At 42.7% G+C, this 24804-nt stretch overlaps 1 protein-coding gene across 3 annotated transcripts in view; it reads left to right on the top strand.

Moving 5' to 3' along the window:
* The window catches only part of PTPRG (protein tyrosine phosphatase receptor type G), a 501503-nt gene that overhangs the window by 344882 nt on the left and 131817 nt on the right, over window positions 1–24804 (top strand). For all 3 annotated transcript variants that reach the window (XM_088473430.1, XM_088473429.1, XM_088473431.1), the window contains exons 7-8: window positions 3973–4130; window positions 8750–8942. In XM_088473430.1, the coding sequence (XP_088329556.1) occupies window positions 3973–4130; window positions 8750–8942 (351 nt within the window). The remainder of the gene's footprint in view (window positions 1–3972; window positions 4131–8749; window positions 8943–24804) is intronic.

Raw genomic sequence — 24804 nt, 5'->3', positions numbered from 1 at the left:
TCATAATCGCTTGATTTTTGTACCCGTGGTCCAGTGCTAGAAATGAATTCCTAGGAAGTACTATACTACCGCAAGTGTGTGTTGGCTCTTCACTTCTTAATAGCATTTTTAGTTAATGTTCTTATCCTTTCCGCTCCCTCCGAGTTGAGGAGTTTACAGTCTGTCTTCAGAGTCTATTAAGAATCTGGTCATGTTTCCTTTGCAGAGATAAACATTGAACAGAATAAGTAATTCACACTTCTCCCTATTTTTCCTCCTCTTCCCTGCAAATCTCTCTGTGCTGTTGAGAATATTTGTTGCGTCACGCGCTGTATTGTGGACAGTGTGTGACGTCCGCAACGAGCAGTTACTAATTGCCCAGCATTGGTTATCTCATTGTTACTGATTGCCCAGCACTGAGTGGTTATCTCATCGTTACTGATTGCCCAGCATTGAGTGGTTATCTCATCGTTACTGATTGCCCAGCATTGAGTGTTTTTTCTCATCGCCGATGTTGCTCTGAATGTTTAAATTTCCCAGTGGAGGACGTACTGAATTCTATAGTGTTTATATGTAACAGCAGCCATTTTACCTGCTCCTCTATTCACGTGACTGCAGCCTGTCCAGTCACTAATGCTGGCCATACACTAGCGCGATTTTGTGCCGATTGCACGATTTTAGACGCCTCTTACAATGCATTGTGTGCAAATCGTGCAGTATATAGGTACAATGCTCGCTCCTGCCGCTCTTACTGTATATTGTATCTTATGATCAGACGTGCAGCCCATATTATCCGTCGTAATCGTATGCAGATCGTGCCGTGTATTTGCGCATTCGATGCATCGTGCATCCGACCATCCAAGCGGCGTCATTTGAGTGACATTTTCCTCTTTATATCTATTATGATCGCATGTTTTTTAGTGAGGAACACGATCGATTGTTTCACTACCCGACGTATAGGGGCGAATGATTGTACGTGAGATTGTGTGACAAAAAGTACCAAATCGTGCGGCCGGGACTGCCAGGGAGTTCAAGGGAATTCGTATGCGGAATCGCATCTTATGCTGGTTGTACTAGTGTATGGCTAGCATAAGAACCAGTGACTTCCATGTGTATGGCCAGCATAAGAACCAGTGACTTCCGTGTGTATGGCCAGCATAAGAACCAGTGACTTCCGTGTGTATGGCTAGCATAAGAACCAGTGACTTCCATGTGTATGGCCAGCATAAGAACCAGTGACTTCCGTGTGTATGGCTAGCATAAGAACCAGTGACTTCCATGTGTATGGCCAGCATAAGAACCAGTGACTTCCGTGTGTATGGCCAGCATAAGAACCAGTGACTTCCGTGTGTATGGCCAGCATAAGAACCAGTGACTTCCGTGTTTATGGCCAGCATAATACCAGTGACTTCCGTGTGTATGGCCAGCATAAGAACCAGTGACTTCCGTGTGTATGGCCAGCATAAGAACCAGTGACTTCCGTGTGTATGGCCCGCATAAGAACCAGTGACTTCCGTGTGTATGGCCCGCATAAGAACCAGTGACTTCCGTGTGTATGGCCCGCATAAGAACCAGTGACTTCCGTGTGTATGGCCAGCATAAGAACCAGTGACTTCCGTGTGTATGGCCAGCATAAGAACCAGTGACTTCCGTGTGTATGGCCAGCATAAGAACCAGTGACTTCCGTGTGTATGGCCCGCATAAGAACCAGTGACTTCCGTGTGTATGGCCCGCATAAGAACCAGTGACTTCCGTGTGTATGGCCAGCATAAGAACCAGTGACTTCCGTGTGTATGGCCAGCATAAGAACCAGTGACTTCTGTGTGTATGGCCCGCATAAGAACCAGTGACTTCCTCCGTGAGGTGGTCTTATGCAATAATAATCCTGAGATGCAGCCTCAGTGATGTCACTAGCTCCATGCATTCTACAAGATGTCTGCTTTCACTTAAAACATATCTGCTTACTAGGGTCCAAGGGACAAGTGTTGGGGGAGTGGGGCGTCATGGCCACTCACACCAACTGGTGTTACTGCGCTTTGGCGGGCAGGACTGGGATAACGTGATCACAACAAATACTTTCATTATGGCCCTACACACTTCACTAGGGAGGTGGGGATCCAGTTGCATAGCCTACTCTCCTAGGAGTCAGGGAGCACTCCCTGAAATTTGGAAGCTATTGGACTTTCAGGGAGAGCAGTCAAGAATGGTCCTTATGAACAGAAGTTTAATATCCAGTATAAATTATTAGATGTATATACCTTGCATACTTTATTTTCCTTTTCCCTCAATTTTCTGTATACCATAGAGAGATGAATAATTCAGGGGACAGTGACTAATTTCTTTGCATATTTGCATTTATCAGTCTTTTTATTTTTTCTGCTTAACACTTGCTTTGCTGATATAAAGTAATAGCAGCAATAGACTCCTAAAGGCAATAATATGTATAACAATTATGGTTTCAGCTAATGACCTCTGAAGAAAGTTCCTGTGGGATATTGGTTTACTTGTTACACAAAACATCTATTGTTTTATATGAATGTCTGTTTAGCGGATGCAGGCAATATTCTTTAAAGTGCAGCCTATGAATTCACTAACCTCAGTGATCTCACTTGTTCCTAGTTAATTGATAGGCAGCTAAATATCGGTTCAGACCGCAAACTCCTGCAGCCTCCTCCGCCCAGCGTGAGATAATTTTTCAGTATAATGTTTGCTTAATGTATTGTTGACACTTGATACTGTCTGCACATAATGCAAACCTTCCAGCAGATGTATTATTGGGTGTGGAGTCTTACACATCGCTGTGACCCTGTAACACCGCAGTCATTTTTTTGCCTGTTCCAGACTATTGACAAAAAAGATTTATAACTCTGCTCGTATACTACGTAATACAGCAATGTCATGAATGGAAACAGTGTATGAAATTGACCAATTGTATACAGCTCATCTGTTGGGGTTTTCCTGAAACAGAACGCACACAAACTTTGTGTTTCCGAGTCGAATAGAGGGCCTGATTCAGAGCCGCTCGTAAGCGGCCGCTCGTTCGCTCCGGGCGATGTTCGCACATCTGCGCATGCGTATGGGTTGTAATGCGCATGCGCCAACCAGTCATTGCGGTCGGAAATCGAGCGCTCTCAAAATAGCGAGTGCCTGCTAATTTGAGTGACAGGATGAGGCGTTTGTGGGTGGTAACAGGGGAAGGTGCTTGAAAACGGGGAGTGGAGATCCGAATGCAGGCGTGCCAAACGGTCAAAATGGGTGTTTTAAGGGTGTGCATAATTAACAAAGCAGCATCATCGGCCACGTCACTTGGTTGTCTCTTAGTCTGAACTGTTCGCATGATTGCGGTAGGAAAATCCAACCACAAGCCCTGCGAGCAGTTCAGACGCCTTTCGATGTACTCGATTAATTCAATAGCGGAGATGACGTAGGATGCGAGCGGCCAGGGGGCGTCTTTACAAAATAGCGAGCGCATGTTTCGTTCGCTCGCTCACACCTAGAGGCGTCAACAGACCGCGAAGAGCGATCACTCAATTTAAATAGCCGGCCCCTTTTTCTGAACGAGCGAGCGCAAATAGCGTCCGGCTCTGAAACAGGCCCAGAGTCCCCTGCACGGGCTCGTATCACTTTTGGGTTCTGAGCAGAACAGAGTCCCGGCTCATGTCTGCTGTAAGTTTGGATCTCTGATTTAAAAACTGAATTTTGTGTTTTGGACTGTGTATAAACCAGTTCAAATTACATGATTTTAGCTTTTTTTTTTTTTTTTTTTCAAGTTTTAAAGAAATCCAACACCGAAAATGAACCAAAACACTTCAGGGTGGGATTACCAAAACCATAACATTTGAGGGTGGTTTTACAAAACCAAAACCGAGATCTCTCCTAAAAAGCTGATTCCACTTACTTTTTATAAAGGTTACCAGGTGGCCAGGACCACATAAAATAGCACTTTACAAATGAACAAGTTTCTCAGTTATGGTGTTTTGTTTGTTTTTGCAGAGAAAGAAACCTTTCTGGACCCATTCATCTTAAGGAATTTATTACCATCTACGCTGAGTAGTTTTTACCGATACACAGGCTCTCTGACGACACCTCCCTGCAGTGAGATCGTGGAGTGGGTCGTCTTTAGCAGACCTGTCCCAATCTCATATCAGCAGGTAAGCTACAACTGGGGACACACTGGCCTTTCCTGCACAAAAATGTATTATTGCTGGACCCTAATCTTTTAGTTAGTGTTAACATCTATGCTTCTTATGGATCAAAAATCCATGGGGCAGGGTTCTACCAAATAAACCGATCCTTTAAGCTGCCTTCCAGGGTAGAATTCTCATTAGAGTAAGCATTTAGCTGCCTAATTTTTAGTTTGCTCCAGGTTGAGCTAACCGCCTGTGCATGATTTTTGTATCCTTATTTCATTTGTCCAATGCTTATAGTAATATGTTAGATTTAGAATTGTCATTTCATATATAAATATGTATGACAACCTTCTTGCATCGCTATTCTGTGCTGCTGGGTGACTCTGCTCCTACTATATAACTCATTCTGTGGCTTCCTGCTGCCTCCATTCCCCTCCTCACATCATGTCACTGCCCCTGTCACATGCAGCCCTGTCCTCACTAAGGTATTCGGACTATAGATAGACCGTAAAAAGGTCGACAATGTCTAGAAAGACATCAGAAAGGCAATAGTTTGACGGGGACAAAAGGTCGAAATGGAAGAAGGTTGACAGCGTCAAAAGGTCGACATGTCAAAATGGTTGTCACGTTAATGACATCCGAGACACCAGATGGTAGACAGGCAATTGGTAGACATGGAAGAGGGTCAACAGGTACAAATTGTCGACTGGGTCAAAAGGTCGACGCGGAAATGGACAACAAGGGTTAGGCACCAAGGGGAGGGTTAGAATGAAGATTAGACTTAAAAATAATAAATTGTCAACCATTATTATGTTGCCCTTTTGACCCTGTCGACCGATTGTGCCTGTCAACCTTCTTCCATGTCGACCTTTACTGTGTTGACCTTTTGTCCCTGTCAACCTATTGCCTGTCTAACATCTGGTGTCTAGCTAGACATTGCCAACTCTTTCACTGTCTATCTTTTGTATCCCCTGATATACTCTGTGCTGCTGGGTAGCCCTGCTCCTTCTAATATATTACTCATTCTGTGGCTTCCTCTTGCCTCCATTCCCCTTCTCTACATCCAACCCTGTCCTCACTAGCACATCACTTGTTTCCTGATCTACTCTGTGCTGCTGGGGGACCTTGCTCCTTCCAGTGTATGGCTTCCTGCTGCCTCCATTTTCCTCCTCACATCATGACACTGCCTCTGTCACACCAACAGTGATTTTCAACCTTTTCAAATCAAGGCACACTACACAAAATGTAAAATTTGCCAAAGCACACTATCCGATTATGCGGTGTTCATGACCAGTGAAAAAACATAAACATTGGCTCCTACATAAATATATACACACATATTGGCCTCCACAGGAAATAAAACACGCTACATTGGCCTCCACAGGAAATAAAACACACTACATTGGCCTCCACAGGAAATAAAACACACTACATTGGCCTCCACAGGAAATAAAACACACTACATTGGCCTCCACAGGAAATAAAACACACTACATTGGCCTCCACAGGAAATAAAACACACTACATTGGCCTCCACAGGAAATAAAACACACTACATTGGCCTCCACAGGAAATAAAACACACTACATTGGCCTCCACAGGAAATAAAACACACTACATTGGCCTCCACAGGAAATAAAACACACTATATTGGCCTCCACAGGAAATAAAACACACTACATTGGCCTCCACAGGAAATAAAACACACTACATTGGCCTCCACAGGAAATAAAACACACTACATTGGCCTCCACAGGAAATAAAACACACTACATTGGCCTCCACAGGAAATAAAACACACTACATTGGCCTCCACAGGAAATAAAACACACTACATTGGCCTCCACAGGAAATAAAACACACTACATTGGCCTCCACAGGAAATAAAACAAACTACACTGGCTTCCACAGGAAATAAAACACACTACATTGGCCTCCACAGGAAATAAAACACACTACATTGGCCTCCACAGGAAATAAAACACACTACATTGGCCTCCACAGGAAATAAAACAAACTACACTGGCTTCCACAGGAAATAAAACACACTACATTGGCCTCCACAGGAAATAAAACACACTACATTGGCCTCCACAGGAAATAAAACACACTACAGTACAAGTGTGCTGAGCTGACTGCCACGGTACACTTGACAACCGCTCGCAGCACACTAATGTGCCACGGCACAGTGGTTGAAAAACACTGCACTAACACATCACTCATCTCATGTTATGCTGAAGTGATGAATGCCATGTAAAATGTAATCCTACTATTGCGTCCTTATTGTTTACTGAATCTCCTATTTTCCCTTTACTATACATAAGGGACGCTATATAAAGTGGATAAAGTTACCGGACTCTGGTTTGTCCAACCCTGCTATGAACATTTTATTAAAATTGCTTAGATCAGAGCGAGAGCTGATTTATACCCTGCTTTAGCTGTATGCATTAGGCACAGCTTTCATACATTTTCCCTCTAAGCTCTGCAGTCTAAAAATACAACAGTTAAAATTGTACATACTGCAAAATTGCAGGGAGCACGGGGTAACATTTATAAAAGCCAGTCTGTGTAGCCTGGTGCCGCTAGCTGGTTCATGTTCATTATAAGTAAACAGATTTATTTGAGGTCATTGCTTCTTTTTGCAAATAAGGGGTGTGGCAATGATATGACTAGTGGGCGGGGTTTAGCAAAGAGCAAGGTTAAAAAAACAAAAATGTGCAGCCCATAGCCACCTATATACCTAGCATAGGTAAAGTGCAAGATGCCTGTTTGGAATGCTGCAATTTACATTTTATTTTACCAATGTGATTTAAGTATTTGAGAACCTGTTAATGCCTGGCACACGAATGGTGGTACTCACTTACTTTGCAGTCTTGATACATAGGTAATTGTAGCTGATCAGACAAGTTGGCCGGCCTGGGTTCTGTTTCCAGACAAATATCCGCATCCCCCGTACATATGTGTATGCAGGCTGATTGGAATACTGCATGTTCTGACTTGATTGTACAGCTCCATCTGTTTGTTTGGCTCAGCGTTGTGTCAGGAGAGGCTGAGAGTCACAGCGCAAATCATGCGAACAGAGCTAGGTGCAAAAACCACACAACGGGGTATTTTTTTTCTTTTTTATTCGCAAAGTGATTTTGCCAGACACACCTGCTGCATTATTGATTGCGCCGCAGTATCCGGCCTCCGCAGTGATTGGCAAACGTTTGCTTTTTTTTTTGTGTTCACGAGTTTAAAGGAATGTTTCTATTAAAATATTTTTAAAGGTTTTCTTGCTTTAAGGAAGCCCACTTCCGTCCGCGGCTGAGAGAGGCTTTCTTTTCGCTATTTATCTTATGATAAATAAAATAGGACACGTTTTTTTTTTAGGAGAACTTGGCAATCCAATTTTATTTTATAAGGAATTGCAAATACATCCCCAATGTGTCACTGAACAAAGCACCTCTCAGGTGTGGAAGTGGTCTTGTTATATTCTACATAATGGGATCAGTTTTTGGAAAACAATGCGACAATATTGGTGTAACCCAGGGTTTCCCAAACTCTGTCCTCAAGCGCTCTTAACAATCCAGGTTTTAAGGATATCCCTGGTTGAGCACAGATGGTTAACTGAAACTGACGGAAGTAAAACTCAAGTCACCTGTGCTCAAGCAGGGATATCCTTAAAATCTGGACAGTGACTTGGGGACAGAGATTGGGAAATCCTGGTGTGATGCTTAGCTCCCGAACCGATTCCAACCATCATTATTCTAATGTACGTTAGAGCAAACACCGGATTGGTCAGTTGGTGTCGCAGCAACTATTTACCTGCGCAGTGGATTAATAAATTATCCTTTTCGCCGTTAGAATAAGTAATAGTCAGTATCAGTGGCGGCTCCAAGGGTGCGGCTGCAGCGCAGTTCAAAATTCAAATAGGGGAACCACGCCAACTGTCATTTCACACGCTGCCAAACATCACCGGCTGGGACTCACTGGCAGTTGGTGTGGTTCCCCTATTTGAATTTTGGACTGTGCTGCAGCCGCACCTCTGCAGCTGCCACTGGTCAGTATGCCATTTTTGTTGGGTCACCGTAGGTGAATTTTATGAAAACCAGATAAAACGTTGGTCTAGCCCAGTGGTGGCCAAAGTCAGACCTCTAACAGTTCATGTTTTACAGATCGCCTCGCTGGTGCACCAGTGTATTCATTACTAACTGACAACTTTCTAAATGATCCACAGGAAGCCTGGAAAACATACACTGTTAGAGGGGACCTTGAGGACCCAGTTTGGCCACCCCTGGGAGTTATATTTACTGAAGTGAGAGTTTTTAGAATTGAAGATGTTGCCCATAGCAACCAATCATATTCTAGCTATTATCTTCTAGAAGGTGCTAGTTAAATGTTAAGTAGAATCTGATTGGTTGCTATGGGCAACATCTCCACTTCTCAAAACTCTCACTTTAGTAAATATACCCCCTGGTGTCGCTCTTTAATCAGGTTTCTATATCCAGCACAGCCTTTTTCCTTTGCAGCAGATTCTGTGACTGTAAAACTTTAAAGCTCAAACAAATAACCTCTTTTTCCCGCAAGTGTTTGTGAGCCGCTATAAATAAAGTCGTTTGGAAATGTCTCTAACGCTCCTGTATAATTTCTGGTTTCAGCTGGAAGCTTTCTATTCCATATTTACCACGGAGCAGCAGGACCACGTCAAGTCCGTGGACTATTTGAGGAACAACTTCAGACCAAAACAGCGTCTAAATGACAGGGTTGTGTTTAAGTCTGCTGTGAAAGATGCTTGGAGCCAGGACATGTCAGATGACTTGGACAATCTTTTTGGCACAGAAGCCTCAAAAGGTGACTTATTTCACGTTCTAAACAGGTTTTAGGTTCCTTCTCTGCTAGAAGTGAAATCTGAAAGACAGGTGTTTCATTAAAATGCAGCAAGATCCTTTTTATAACAGCAGGTATTCACATTCTTTGGTTTAGAACAGCCATCATTATCCCACAGAACTAAAGAGCAAGGGAATAAACTTCACTCTGGGAATTCTGGGGCGAAATAGGCAAATTGCCCTTAACTTGATCCAACCGTGCGTCCAAAACCAGTGGCTTAGCAGCGTGCATGCAACCGTAGATCCAGAAGTAGGACTCAATGTTCTCATCTAGCATCAGAATGTGAATACCTTCAGTTATAAAGAAGGATCTTAGTGCATTTTATATTGTGAAGAGTTCTTTGGCTCCTTCTAACCCAGCGCACTATAATCTTAATGGGCACATTTAACATGCCATATGGAAGGAATTTTAGAAGCCTTTATTTTTAGGCATGCCCTGGAACTGCAGTTCAGTGCAGCAGTCGTTTGAATCTTTTGCAGGATCCAGGTTTCTTCAGATTATTAGGTTTCAGCCACGAAACGTGTATCGCTGTTTCCCTGTGACTTTTACTGCTGAGGGTGTAGTTACAGCTTCTTAGAGATTAATGTGAGGATATTGGCTACCTCATACCGTTACTGTGAGGAGCACTGCTAAACCATTGATAAAGGAGTTCAGTGCCAGTAGCAGTGTGGGCAAAGATATTGGGTAATGGTTCAATTCATTTGGTAATGTTTTAGGCATACAGTTACAAAATATTAGGGGTGGGGGTTTGTCATTTAAATAACCACCTCACTCGCGGTCTTTTTTGAATGTTGGCAAAATTATCTGCAAATGCTTAGAATCACAAGTAAAGTAATAATTGTTTTGACATACCGTAGCGAGTGACGCACAGACAGGAATATAGCATTTCACCTATGATAAATTGCAAAGTTCAGAAAATGTGGCCTGTTACTGAACCTCTGTCCCTATGTAATAATGTGATTTGGGAGTTTCCGCTTTCAGATCTAAGGTACTCCGTTGCTTAATGATAGAAAAATTCTGCGGAGGTGAAGCGTCCAATTGACTCCCAGCCCTTCAGAGAGAAGTTTATTTTTCGGTGCAGTTTTTGAAGAGTCTCTTGCAAGTCTGAGGTCGGACTTTTCGCCCTCATCGCCATTTTTACTGGGATAAAGTATCGGGCGCGTGCCCGCTTTATCTCCGTATTCAATTAGCTTCCGGCGAAAATGGGACTCGGCGGAAAGGTAAGTATCAAAGTCCATTCAATTTTCGGGAAATCTCCCTGTCAGCCCCCTAAAGATGTCCTGACAAGGGGGATCACTGTGGGTACCCCCGATTTGGGCTGCTGAAGGTGGTGTTTTTAATAGCCGCGGCAGGTGCATAAATGCAGCTTTAGAAGAAAAAAAAAAAACCCTAACAAATTTGGGGTACATGACAATGGGTGCAAGCATATTTTTAAGTCCCTAAAGTAATTTTTTTTAAATTCTTCAAAAATGCACCTGCCACTAACACCCGCATTCTAGAAAACACCTGCCGCATACTTGGGAACCCCCCCCCCTGTGAATAAATTTTGCTAGTTCAAAACTTTGTTCCCCAATTTTTTTTTTCACCCCAAGATTAAAGTACATTTTTTTTTGGGGTGCCCTGATGATTTTTTTCATATTGTTTTTGACACATATTACTTTTAGGGGACCCACCCAGGGCTGCAGGCTATTATTTTTAAGCCTGCACCCCTAAGCCCCAATTCTGCACTTTTTTTCGCCATGTATTACATGGTGAAAACTTATTCCCGTTTTTTAACAGACTTTTCGCACCGGCGACAAGTCTTTGTAATTGAATACGGGAATAAGTGAAACAGATGAAAATTATGTAATCGGCGATAAATTATTGCCGATAATGGGTTTTCGCAGCCTAATTGAATATGGCCCTATAACTTTAGTGCTGGGTACAGACCCGACCTGCCTAATAAGGATACCTGGCCATTGGCTGCACATTTGGAATTATGAGACACTGTAGCTTATAGGCGTGAATGACCATCTAAAAGGTAAAGCTAGGACTGTTGCTGCTATCAGAAATATAAGAAGCCCAGCATATATCTTGGTTGTCTGTTATCCACTTGTTAAATGGCTCACATATTAAAATATTGCAAAAATCATCAGGTTTGACTGCAGAAAGGCTTTAATAAATAGGCCCGATAGCATAGTGTATTTCTAATCTGGCCTCCAGGAGACCCGGGGATAGGGATGGTCCAGGTGCGATTCATACTGGAGAAGTGGGCGGGATGTGGAAAGGTTGTCTATCCTCCTGGGAGCCGGGAGAATTCTTCCCAAATTCCGGAGCGCCCATGGTGTTTTCATTCAGCAAATACACTAATCATAAATGTCCTTCATGGGTTCTAGATGAGTCCTCGCACATCTTTGCTGCAGCCATGCCAAACAGCCCCCCACGGCGCGACAGGTCCCGTGAGACTCTGCTTCGTAACAATAGTCTTTTTTTTTTTTTTTTTTAAATGCGTCTAAGTTGCAATCCGACGCGTCTAGGACGCACCAGGAGACTGTGCTGATTCATTTGATATGCGCCAGGTTAACTTACCAGTATGGTTTTGTGCTGTGGTAGGAAATCGCCTACACAAGGGGAGAACATACAAACTCAACAGACAGGGCTCATGTCAGAATCGAGCCCTTAACCCCAATACAGTGAGGCACCAAATCTAACCACTGTGCCACCATGCTTTACTACAGTTTGTTGCAACACTTTAGTCTTTCTCTCCTGAAAATAAAACCATATGTATTTTTGTTAATTAAAATGGCAGCATAATTATTTCACATGCAATAGTTTTTTTGTTGTTGTTAATTTGTGCACAATTTACATTTCTTAGTTTACTCTATTTACTATACTCTTTAGGCACAGAAGAGGTGCTCACATTTTAATGGTTTGCTCTGGGGGTGTCTGTTCTGTCCTCTCTTCTAGAATGGGCTGAATTTCACTAGTTTGTGTTAAAAGATCATTTGAATTGTGCACCTCAGCGCCGTTTCTATCTTCATTGCATTTGGTTGATGATTCCCAAGCTCCGGCCAATTCCATTACGAATACATTTATGCCTCTGAAAGGGAGATAAAAGCACTTTTGTGCTGCATCCCAGAATGCTGTAGGTGCTCCCGGGCCAACGTGTCCAGGAATGAAGCAACAATTCCATCGTTATGACATGGTTTGGCGTCATCTGACATACGGCTTCTACATACCAAACAGCAAGAGGCTAATTTGCTCCTGGTTACCCAAATCGTTTATATCGCAGTCAGCCAATAGCTGTAATTATTACAAGCACAGATGTATTGATTATGTTTTCTTTCTGTCTCTGCTCATGTCGGGGATTTGTCATTTATTTAATGGGCCTTGAACTTATAGCCACTGCTTTATGTGTGCTGACATGTACGTTGTGTGTATGCACAGACATGTATGTCCACTTGGGGGTTAATTGCCATTATTGCAAAAAAAGGCAAAGCCTGTTGTTCACGCCACGTTCTATATCCTACTTTTCTTTGTGTTAAATAAAAGCAACTCATCTATCATAACTGACATAAAAAAAAATGTTCTATTACTATTGCCATTTTTAATTATGGTTCCAGCAAAATATATATCTTATGTGTAATTCTACCTGATTTATGCGTAGTTTTTCTCTTTATTCAGATATAACAAAATAGGGTTTTCTTGTGTGCTGAGTAACCTATATTTTATTTTTTGTTAAAGGAAAATACCATCCTATATCTGATTAAACTTTACCTCACACACACCTGGGTGGCAGCCATTTTGTATGCTTAATCAACATTCATTGGCTCCAAATCCAAAGCACTTGCGGGGCTTCTGCAGACTACCGTTCCCAATGCCTGACGACGATCAAAATCCATCTGGGTTTTATTCATTCCTATGTTTTTATCTATACATTCATGAACGTTTCAAGATAACGTTTAGTACTTGAATCAACACAATATTATTTTGCTGCCTTGGCCATAGGATTTATACACATTGTAAATCAGCTGTTGTATCAAACTGCGCAGACTGTCGTTTTTGTTTTTTACGCGGCCTGTTGGCAGTAAATAGTGCAGTATGTAAGAACTGTCCAGTGCACACTGTCTATTTCAGTTCTGAATGTTGCCTGGGGTACACCACTTTGTTACAGTGTAGAGTTTGTGTTGTGGGATGTGATCGGGCATTCGCTGACCTTTTCTGTAAGATCTCTGCCAAACCGAACTGCTAAAAATTCACCTGCAGCTAAAGAGGCCCAGGGTGCTGTTATTACAGGCAGTTACTGCACGCATGACCTTCTACCTTCTTTCTGTGTGTGTGTGTAATATTTATTTATTAAACCCTATCCTGACTACTGTTCTGTTCGAAATTAACTTTGCATTTGTTTAGTTAGTGGATGCACCAATAAATTAATAGTTTTATATGTAATCTATGGTTTTCTATTTGGATTATTATCTCGGCGTGGAGTGTAGAGCGGTCTCTATGTAACTATCCCATGCTCAGTGTTGGAGGGAAACTTTATTTTACAGGCAGGGGCACCAAGAGGGGGTGGCAGGTACTAGTTACCCCAGGCTTGACTCAGGGGCCCAGGCCAGCTGTGGAGGAGGAGAAAAATACCCCACTCTGCGGCAGAGCACATCTATATTTTTCTAAGCTGGTATGGCCATCGCCTCACAGCTTTGGACACTCTCCCTGTATAAACCGGGCCCGTCGTTTATCCTGCGGCACTGTTTACAGGACTGCCCTTGATTGATTGCAGGGCTAGAAGGAAAATATGATGAGGAAGGCTGCATTCACAATAATAAATATACTGTAGGTTGTATTCTATGGGTGTGAAGAACTGTGATATACATTATTCACGCCCGTGATGTTGCATGGTGTCACTATTATAATATATTTCAAACAACACGATTACAAACGATTACCTATTTCACAGGTGTTTTATATGTGGTCCCACCTCTCGTGTATTCTGTTGCTAATACACCAATAGCTTAGAAATTCAAAGATGCACAAAGCCATCGCTTCTGGTCGTGTTTATGCCCGATATTTAACCACTGAACTCACGTGGTCACATGGGATGTGAACGCAGCCAACCGCGCTTCAGCTGACAAGGTGCGACTGCACCTTCACCGCTGTGTTTTTGAAGAGGAAATCCGTTCTACACGTGTGCAGAACGCATCACCTCTGGTTCTCTGGATTCTCCTGCGGACTTTGCAATTTCTGACCGGTTTTGTCGGGGAAAAAAATAGTCCATTAAGTGGTTAAGAATGATGTTTTCACTCAGGTGCTCTCAGGGATTACCATTCAGTCCTCGTTATCATGTTCCCAACAGTTATTTATGTAGAGGAAATTCCATGTATCCACTCACTTCTCATTTAACACCTAAAACGCGTGTCTCCCTGCTTATATACTCATATCAAACTGAGAGCAGGAGAAGACACAAGAAGAGACCAGTAGTGCAGAGATCTCAAGGTATCAAAAAGTAATTTTAATTTCACACATTACACTCACATGATAAAAATATATAAAAGCATTGATGAGCAGAATATCTGCTATTCCTTTACTGTGGCACAGGTTCTCCCACAAGTGCTGAGGTGATCTAACAGCCAGGATAAGCACCATTCCGGATACTTCGCTTGTCCAAAAGGGGGACCAATAGATGGAGTAGCCACGGGGTCCGCAGCCGCCGCCAAACGCGTTTCGGATAAAAGTCCTTGTCAAAAGCGGGTATGACTGCCTTGTAAAATAAAACCTTATATACCCCTGTATTCAATATAGCACCGCCCTCCATTATTAAACAATTAGAAGTAGCTGAAAGCAATTCAAGTCCGTGCCTCCGGGTCCAATATGGCTGCCGCTGCTTCCTGCTTTGCGTTCTGAATACCTGATCCAAGATGTTAAGAGAAGTGAGTGGATCTATGGAATTTCCTCTATATAATTAATGGTTGGGAACATGATTACTCCCTGAGTGGAGACATAACTTTTATCCTGTACAATGTTATTCTGTGGAAGCAAGGTGAAAACTTATTTTTTTTTCTCTCTTGCTGGCTGATCTTTGGGACTTATTGTGCACTAATATTGCTTCAATTTTGCATATATCAATATTTAAAAGAGCAATGCTTTTAATTGCTAGTAAAAGCAATGCATTTTTAAATATCGGCATAAACACGATCGGAAGCACAAGGTTTTACAGCCCGACGCTTCGTAAATAAACCTTACAGCTTCTAATATTAATGGCACCTTAAGGTTTCTTGTCACTGATGATAGCACGCTCTGTAGTAAGGGACACGTACATATGTTGTCATTATTATTATCCTTTATATAGCGCCACAAAGGTTCCGCAGCGCCTTACACAGTACATAATGAGCACACAAGAAAAACCATTATTAGCTGTAAAACACAATACAGGACACGGTTTATAAACATGGCTGCATAACACAAGCATGATGGCGTCATCAACCACATGTTAGGTGCCAATTGGGGAGTTAGGAGTAAATTATAGTATAAGTAGGGAAAGGAGAAGCACGCGAGGGACGAGGGCCCTGCTCATGAGAGCTTACATTCTAAAGGGGAAGGGCAGACAGACAGGGGCGACACAGAGGGGTAGATAGTGAGGAAGGCGCATGGAGCAGTGGGTTAGGATATATGCTGCGGAATGTGTGTGTTTTAAGATGACCTTATGCAATGACAAACCTAAGTTATTCGTTCATCTATAGACAAGAGAGAGAAGGTGTCTGCGCTGGTGTTAATACACAAGCCACAAATCTGATATATGTAAATACAAAATTTTATTAAACATGTGATATGAACTGCAGTTCAAGAATATTAAAATTGACACACATACATGACAATATGATAAATAAGCAATTATTTCAATGTGATATTGGAACTTGTGTATGTACACTTACCAGCTCAATCCTTTCGCAATACATCACAGATGGTTATATCATCCATTTAGATTGTCTGCACTCACAATCAGTGTGTTGTTGAGAACTTTTTGGATACATATTCCAATTCAGTCAGTAATGCAACTTCCATTGTATGGATCTACCTTAATGGCATAAGTTGGACATTGGAACTATTTGGTTATATTATTTACAATCAGTTACCAATGCAAATTGGTTTATTTATTTGCTGTTTTGGTTTTAAGCTTGCTAATTGCTTTATTTATCATATTGTCATGTATGTGTGTCAATTTTAATATTCTTGAACTGCAGTTCATATCACATGTTTAATAAAATTTTTGTATTTACATGAGGGTTGATTGCAGGAATCCCTCTGGTGTCAGCTGCAGGTGTTCACATTAGACAGCAATTGATCAGTCAGCGCACCATATTTTTTCTTTAGTATTCGTTCATCTGTCTCTATAATAAAAAATAGATTTTTTTTGTGTGCGCACTTTCATTTTTGTCTGTTACATTATAGCATCTAAATACATCCAGCTAAAGATTCAGATATTATGGGACTGTCCCACCATCCAAATAGTGAATACTTTAGTCCCAGCTGCTGGGTGCTATGCCATGCTCCTGTGAGTGGGTGCTTCTCACATGCTAGACCCACCCACAAAGAGGTGTAGCCATGCCCAACATGCTGTGGCCACATCCACTCCAGGGGGCCCCCCAGGATGTTACGGGACCCGGGCCCAGGATTTCTCTTGGCTGCTCCGGAGGTGACAGGCAGAGACAGGAGGAAATGGGGCTTAGTGGTGGGGCAAGGCCATGGAGGGAGGTGGTTGACCGTGGAGGAACAGGAAAGGTGTGTGAGAGAAGCAGAGGGTTGAAAAGGAGACTGATGAGAGAACAAAGGGGTTACAGCAAGTGGAGGAGACTAGAGGGGGAGGATAGGGATGGATAAAGTAGAGGATTATATGGGCAGTGAATAAGGGGGGTGGTTGAAGTAAGGCTGTTCATGCTGTGGATGATGTAACAAGTGAGATGAACACTGGAGTGGAGTCTGTGTGCTATAAAGACAGTGTAGGTGAATGTAGTTAAATGTTCAAAAATACAGGTAAAAGAACAGTGCTGCTATAATGTATGAGCGCAGCTCCAAAAGTGCTATATACAGAGAAGTATGTGAGTAGTGGGTGAAGAAATTAGTTACTAAAATAAAGAATGTATAAAGTGAATAGATGTGACGCAATGGATAATGTAAAGTATATATAAAACATACTGTTACGTGGGCAATTTCTTTGGTGAAAATAAGTGAAACACTCTTTCTCATTACTTTTGTGGACGTTCTGAGACCAACACAGAAGTGGAGGTAAATGTCTTATACCCCTTTCAGACATCTCGAGATTCCCGGGAATTTGACCTGCCTCAGCCAAATTCCCAAGGAGCCGTGTCTGTCTGAAAGGTACCTACCCGGGAACATGTTCCCGGGTAGCCGCCCCTTCAATCGACCAGGGTTTTTCCAGGGTCTTAAGTCCCGGGAAATTACCCTGCTTCTGTCTGAATGGTGCTACCCGGGAATTTACTACTCCCGGGCAGCACCAAGCAGCTTTTACATGGAGTTTACAGCGCAGAGTGTCCTATAGGGTGCTCAGCGCTGCTGCTCACCACCCCCAGCGCCGGCCGGCTGTATACAGAGAACCCCAGCCAGACGGTGTGGACACCCGCCGGCGGGTCTCTGCCACAACGGGCCGCCTGCCACGGAGGTCGCTGTGTCAGCGATACAGGACTCCAGCCAGAAGCTGGGGACACCAGCGCTGGAAAACACTGCAATCTCAGGTGAGTAATCTCATCTAAACTCGCAACTAGGGGAAGAAATCTCTATCTCCTTCACCATCAGAAAACTCACTTTCAGCTAAACTCACTTCTTAGTAAATTTGCGAGTTGAAAAACTGAACACTTCCCCGAGTCTCGGCGAAGTAGAGAGTGTTTTAAAAAAGAAAAAAAATAACTCGACCAAACTCGATTCTTAGTAAATTTACCCCTTGGAGAGAGAGAGAGTACCAACCAATCAGTCACTTTACAGGCTGTGTTGGAAAAATTACAGTTAGGAACTGATTGGTTGGTATTTTATCTTTCTACGCTTTCTCTCTCTCTCCAAGGCTTCATACATTTCTCCCTTAAACTCACCGCTGAGTGTGTTGCAGCTGTTTTAATATTGGATTTGTCATGATTTTTTTGCAGCCAATCACAATCGTCGCTTTCTATTGGAATGTGCTGTCCCCATGTTTGATTCTAATGCATTTTGATTTCCAATCAATACATGGGATATTTCAGCCTGCACCTGGGATGTTAATGTTTCCACTATTTATTGCACTAGGTTAATCCAACATAATAGTCAATTTAGTAGTCTTGGTCCCTACGAAGCCATTTACACTAGAAAGAAGGTTTTTCTTTCGGCGTGCCTGAGCTAGGGCAATGTTCCAAGTATTGATTTGAAGTCAAAGGTTCAGCACTATTCAAGAGTGGCAATTTAGTTCACGTTCACTATTTCACCCAGCCAGACATCATGAATGAAGCTATATCTCACAGTAAGGTTATTGCCGTTCTGCCATCAATCACGGCTAAAGGTTGCATTGTGTGTCCCAGGTTGGGAGCAGTGACACAAGACTCTCTTCTCTGTCCCTTTGGGTGCCTCTGTCAAGTTCATTTTAGAAAATTTGATCCCATGTTTCAGTTTCTGCAATTTCCTTGAGCAAAAGACCTGGGAGGCCCCCGGTGACTCGCAGAAGCCGCATAAATTCCAGACTTGGTTCACAGAGAGGGCAGAGAAAAAACAAGATCTGGGAAGTGAGATTTGGGAGATGGAAACAGAAATTCTCATTTAACCCAACAGGATTATCTGACTGCAGCACGGAATATTTCTCAGGCACACTTCCTTTTTCATTAAATGGTTTTTTTTAAAGGATGCTTATTTTACCCTTACTCCAGATTCACTGTGAGAAAATACTGGGCCCCCTATTAGCAAGCCGCACCCCAGCTGTATTCATTTTTATCGTGACACTCACCAGCTAAAACTGCTGCGTTCCAGAAATCATAGCCACTAGTGCAACACTGTAGTCTCCGATTTACAGTGGTTTTTTTTTCTTGTTTTCCCCAAGTAGCTGCAAAATACATCTGGTGCGTAAAATAAATCAATTTGCAGCCTCTTGTAATGAAGCAATATTAGAATTATAGGAGAAGAGACTTAACAGGTTAGCACTGGAGAAATCCGCTATCCCTCCATCAGTGGGGACCGATGTATACCGCAATGTAGCAAGTAATGAAAAACTTCACATTTCGCCACAGATGACGTTAACCTCTTGGGATGGCATTGACCTATACACACGAAAGCGACGATAGATTTGCAGTAAATAAATCCCATATTCAGGAAACCGAGATACAAATCTGGATCCGCGACATGACTGGGGAACATTCATTCCTGAATCAGGATTAATTATTTTGTTTCAAGAACAAGCAACTTGAGATTCTAAAAGAAGTAATAATACTGAAACCGTACAGTATGCAGGATCTGATTCTGTACTGAACGGAACTGCAAAGCTGCACGCAAGCTATAGATATATGATGTATGCACGCAAGCTATAGATATATGATGTATGCATGCAAGCTATAGATATATGATGTATGCACGCAAGCTATAGATATATGATGTATGCACGCAAGCTATAGATATATGATGTATGCACGCAAGCTATAGATATATGATGTATGCACGCAAGCTATAGATATATGATGTATGCACGCAAGCTATAGATATATGATGTATGCACGTAAGCTATAAATATATGATGTATGCATGCATGCAAGCTATAGATATATGATGTATGCACGTAAGCTATAAATATATGATGTATGCATGCATGCAAGCTATAGATATATGATGTATGCATGCAAGCTATAGATATATGATGTATGCACGTAAGCTATAAATATATGATGCATGCATGCAAGCTATAGATATATGATGTATGCATGCAAGCTATAGATATATGATGTATGCATGCAAGCTATAGATATATGATGTATGCATGCAAGCAGCCTTGTAATTCCATCCTTGTAGATATGGTAATGCAGCAGGAGGCATGCTGCATTACTTATCCAAGATGCGTTGTTCAACGCAGCATCGGATAATCTGCGGGAACATCGGCTGGCATGGGGTCACGCAAGCCGGCTGCCGCAGATGACAGAAAGAGGCCAGGCCATCTCCGTCAGCCAACGGAGATCCTGGCCTCTTCTCCCCCCAACGGCGGCGACACGCCTCCATTTCAGGAAGCGACAGCCGACTGTCAATCACTGACAGTCTGCTGCTGCTCTGCGTGCGTTCACGTAGGACCTGTACTGCACAGTATGGGTCAGGCGTCTGCACATATTCACGACCATCTGGAGTCTGCGTTGAGCACTAGCGTACACTGCTTAATAAGTCCTTAATACATAAATAGGGGGAAAAAATCCTGTATAGCAGGCCTGGCCAACCTGTGGCTCTCCAGCTGTTGTGAAACTACACATCCCAGCATGCCCTGCCACAGTTGTAGCATTCCCTAAGAGCAAAACTGAAGCAGTGCATGCTGGGACTTGTAGTTTTACAACAGCTGGAGAGCCACATGCTGGCCATTCCTGCTCTATAGCAACACTTTTGACCTCTGTTTCAGCACTGCTTATGTAATCCGGCAGATTCACGTTTGCGGTACAGCGTGACTTAATCTAGGCAGTCAATTGTTTTCTTAATGCTGCACAGCTTCTTCGAAAAGACCATAGGTAAACTCTGCACTTGCTCGGTAAAATACTTGCTTAGTATGCTAAAACTTGCAAATGCAGAGTACTGACGTGTCAGAATGTGATTATCAAGCAATTGAGGCCAAGGCGACCGCTCTAAACATGGCTTGTTATCTACGCAGCAGGGAGATATATAGAAAATGTCACGATCACATCGGTTAGGCATAATACATCTTCATTCAGTACAGCGCAAAGCAGGCCCGGGCATTTTATTCATTAGATAAATAATACCGTACATTGTGCTCATTTATAATGAATCCTTTGCAGCATTCTATAATGACTTGAATGTCAATACGTTTTAATAATGCATAGTCGTTGAGTTCATTTGAACGGTTGTATTTCTTCTGTTGAATTGCAGATATGATTAGGTGAACGACTTCAAGGAAATATAATCTACCCAGTCACCATAATTCTCAATGAATCCTATGTAGTGTCTTTGTTCTCCATCTATAGTCGCCCTGAAAAGAGAGAGAGAGAATAATATTCAACATAATCATTGAATTTCCCTCTGTGAAGAGTCAGATACTGGACAGTACAGAATCTTCCTTCTGTTTCTTCACACACAAAATCCTTTCAGATTTTCGTGTTCAGTGTCTGTGATGTAGAGAGAGAGAGGTTTTATATGAGAATTAAAGTTTGTCAAGATGACTTGATGTACGTTACAAAGTCTGGAGCAGAATTTTTATTAGTGGAAAGCGGTACGTCTCTAAAGAGTCTTGTGTAACCCCTTCACTGCTAAGGATGAGTGGGACTCCTCCTAAGCACAGCAGGGGTTCAAATGGAGGGAGTTAACTCTGCTAAAAGTTCACTGCCCTGGGTTGCTGTAACTCTGACCCGGAATTGGGGTGGGACTTGAGGACATTGCAGAGTATGCAATAATGCCATTAAGCCCCGGCCCTTCTGAGCAAAACTTTTTCAGGAATTGGGGCAGAGCATTAAAAGTTCTCTATCTTACCCCTCCGAACACTCTCAGAATCAGTGGAACCCTCGTTTGAAAGAGGAAAGTCTCGCCTCTTTTAAAATGGTCTTTGATTCATTAGAACATGTTCTCTGAGAATCACGTATGACCACCGGATATCTTGCCTGCACTACAAAAATCATTGTAAAGTCAAGGGTTGTGGCATAAATGGTTAAGGCTATTGATGTTGGAACGTGACCAGCCCAAATGGCACCAATGTAGGGCTCAGCAGCCATGGGGGGAATCCTGGCCACACGTGCTAACAATAATTTTATTGGCCTGATATATAGCAGCCCAAAACTACCATATTGGCTAACCAATCTTAATAAGATTATTTTAAAGGCATGTTGGTAAATAGGGAAAGGCATTTGTTAATCATCTTCTGACCACACTAACAGGCTGGATCACACCAGTGGGGTCTGAGTGCTATCTACCTGGGGCCTGTGAAATTTGGCCACCTACACGTCTAGCATAATTGGACATGATCCTGTTGCTCACTATTGGTATCCCTGTGTAGCTTTAGTCAGTGGTATTGAAGTGAATACAAGGCTTTTATCTTGGGCCATGGTGCGTTGTATGCAGGAATAAGCTATGCCCCATCTGCTGGACATGCTTTCTGGTGGAGATCGCTTTTGTACATTGGGTATTATTGTACACTGGGTGTAATTGTATCTACACCACAGATCTGTTGTCGTGTCTAATGGCAGCATAAAACAAGAATAACACAGGTCTGCGAAAGTTAAGGTATTGAAATCTTTTTTAATAATACTTTTATATTCTTAATTATACTCCTGTGTACATCAAGAAATAGTATATTAAACAAATTACCACATCACATTTACCTATAATGGGGGTTACATACATTTTTAAGAAAAAACAAGAAGTTTAATTGTTTTTGACCTATTTGTTGTGAATACGAAAAAGTGTAGATGATACCACTGTGTTTTTGTCTTAATTACATAATAAAATAACAATTAAATCAAACAATAATAGAAACAAAACCATAATTATTTTAAAAAAATCGTTAATATCTTGTTTTTTATTTCTTCAAACTTAGTTTTGTTGCTTTTCGCTTATAAGCTTTTTCTGTGTCATCTCTGTGTATCATCCAGCAGTAGTCAGCCATCATGCTGACGTCCCAAGGACCCTGGTATCTCCTTTCTACATCTTTAACATCTTGGTGGAACCGTTCACCCTGTACTTCACTGTAGTCTCCGAGATATTCTGGAAATGCTCAATAAGGGAATTCAATAAATGTACCTTTATTCTCATATTGCAGCCAAGGTTTCTGTAACTATTAAGCATTTCCCTGACAATTTCTTTGTAGTTTGGATCCTTGACTTTGCATAAAAATTTTGAAATCACTTGTACTGTATGAGTGGTGTGTACTGTGTGTGTGTGTATGTGGTGATAGGCAGGGGTTAAAATGAGCCGGCACAGGGTAAAAGTGTGTTGTATCTGTTATATTTGGGTCCTCCTTCGCCAGCTCACCTTGTAGTCGTTGCGTGTGTGCAATGTTCTTTTAGACAGTATGGGGTTTAGGCCCTTTGTAAATTTCAGCTCCAGGACCATGTGGACCTTAATCTGGCACTGGGCGGGGGGGAAGTTTTATGACGAGAACTGAATTGCAACGTTCTGTACCACCGACTGAATTCATTTAATAAATATAGCGTGTATTTTATCCGATATTTAGGACCAGCGACTCACTTTTCAAGAATGGGTGGGTCCCCGGGGACACGCTCCGCTCCTGCCAATCCCTGGGCTTCTGATTCAGTAATTGGTCTCCCGGCCACAGGCTATAAAAAGAGTAGGAGGAGCCACTGCAGGGAGTGAGTGACTTGCGGCCCCGTGACCCGGACTGAAGAAGGCCCCTGCAGCCTGTGCTTGGATGAAGTGTAAATAGGTGTTTGGTGTTGCGGAGGTGACTGGTGCTGTAGCAGGTGGGGTGAGCTGTGATCAGGTATTGTGCTGTGGCGGGTGGGGTCGGACGTGAGCGGGTGACTTATGCTGTGCTGTGGCGAGTGAGCTGAGTACTTTAGGGGTGAGCGCAGAGGCGGATTAACTACAAGGCGGCATCGGCATTACAATCAAGTTTTTATTTTTTTCATATTAAAGGATGGAGTGTTTAACCGGCGCCGAGAGACAGGGAGGGGTGAGCTGAGCTAGGGGGTCATCATGTGTGGCATCAGTGTGCGCGCCTGTGAGCTGAGGGATCGGGTGTGTACAATGGGGTAATGTAGCCTTTATGGGGCTGAAGTAAATGTGTGTTTGTGCATAAGATAAGGTTGTGTACTATAACAGACAGCAGGAGGAATGGGGTAAAGTTGGAGAGGGTAGGTAAGAGGCAGGGGGTAATATGGATGATGGAGGGGGGAGGATTGAAGGCAATGAGGCAAGTAGATCGCTAATACTACTGATGCTGGTAAAGACTGTGGGAACATGGAATCAGGCAGGCGAAGGGAATGAGAGAGGTAAAGAATAGGGGTGAGAGGAATGGGTGGGGGAAGACGCAAGGTACAGAGGAACAGGATAGGGAATGTAGGTGAAGAGGAAATATATAGAGGCTGGTGTAAAGGGAGGAGAAAGAATTATAGGCAGAAAATCAGAGGGTTGTGTACAGATCCATTTAAGTTAATGTACCCTGACGTGGAGTGAGGGCGGAAGTGTGGCTCCATGCCCTTAAAGCACTGTTCTTTTCTCCCAAATTAAGTATCTGGTCACCAACAGTAGAAACTTGTACCCTCGCGTGCTCACTTCGCTTGCCACACTTCGGGCTTAGTGGCTCGCTTCCTTCGCCACAGTTACTATTCCCAATAGATATCCCCGTGGACAGTAAATTATAACGTCAGGGTACATTTACTGAAGAGGATCTATCCCCAACCAAAATGAGTGGCGAAGGAAATGAGGTAGTTACAGAGGCAGAGGTAAAGATGGGTAACAAGTATGAGGTGTGGGTTTAGAGAGTTAAAAATATTGAGGTTAGTGAAGAAGGAGAATAAAGGAAATCGGGCCGGTAAAGAACGTAAAGCTACCATCTTGCCTAGGGCACTATGAGGCCTAAATCCGCCTCTGGGTGACCGGGTGCTGTAGCGGGTGGCTGTAACGTACGTAGGGGGTGTTTGAGTTACCTAGAAACCCCCCCTGCTTG

The sequence above is a fragment of the Taudactylus pleione genome, unplaced genomic scaffold (genome assembly GCF_031769625.1).
Source record: "Taudactylus pleione unplaced genomic scaffold, aTauple2 ptg000135l, whole genome shotgun sequence".
In the NCBI taxonomy this organism is placed as follows: Eukaryota; Metazoa; Chordata; class Amphibia; order Anura; family Myobatrachidae; genus Taudactylus; species Taudactylus pleione.
The sequence above is the reverse complement of the archived record's forward strand: the minus strand, read 5'-3'. Positions and strand labels throughout refer to the sequence as shown.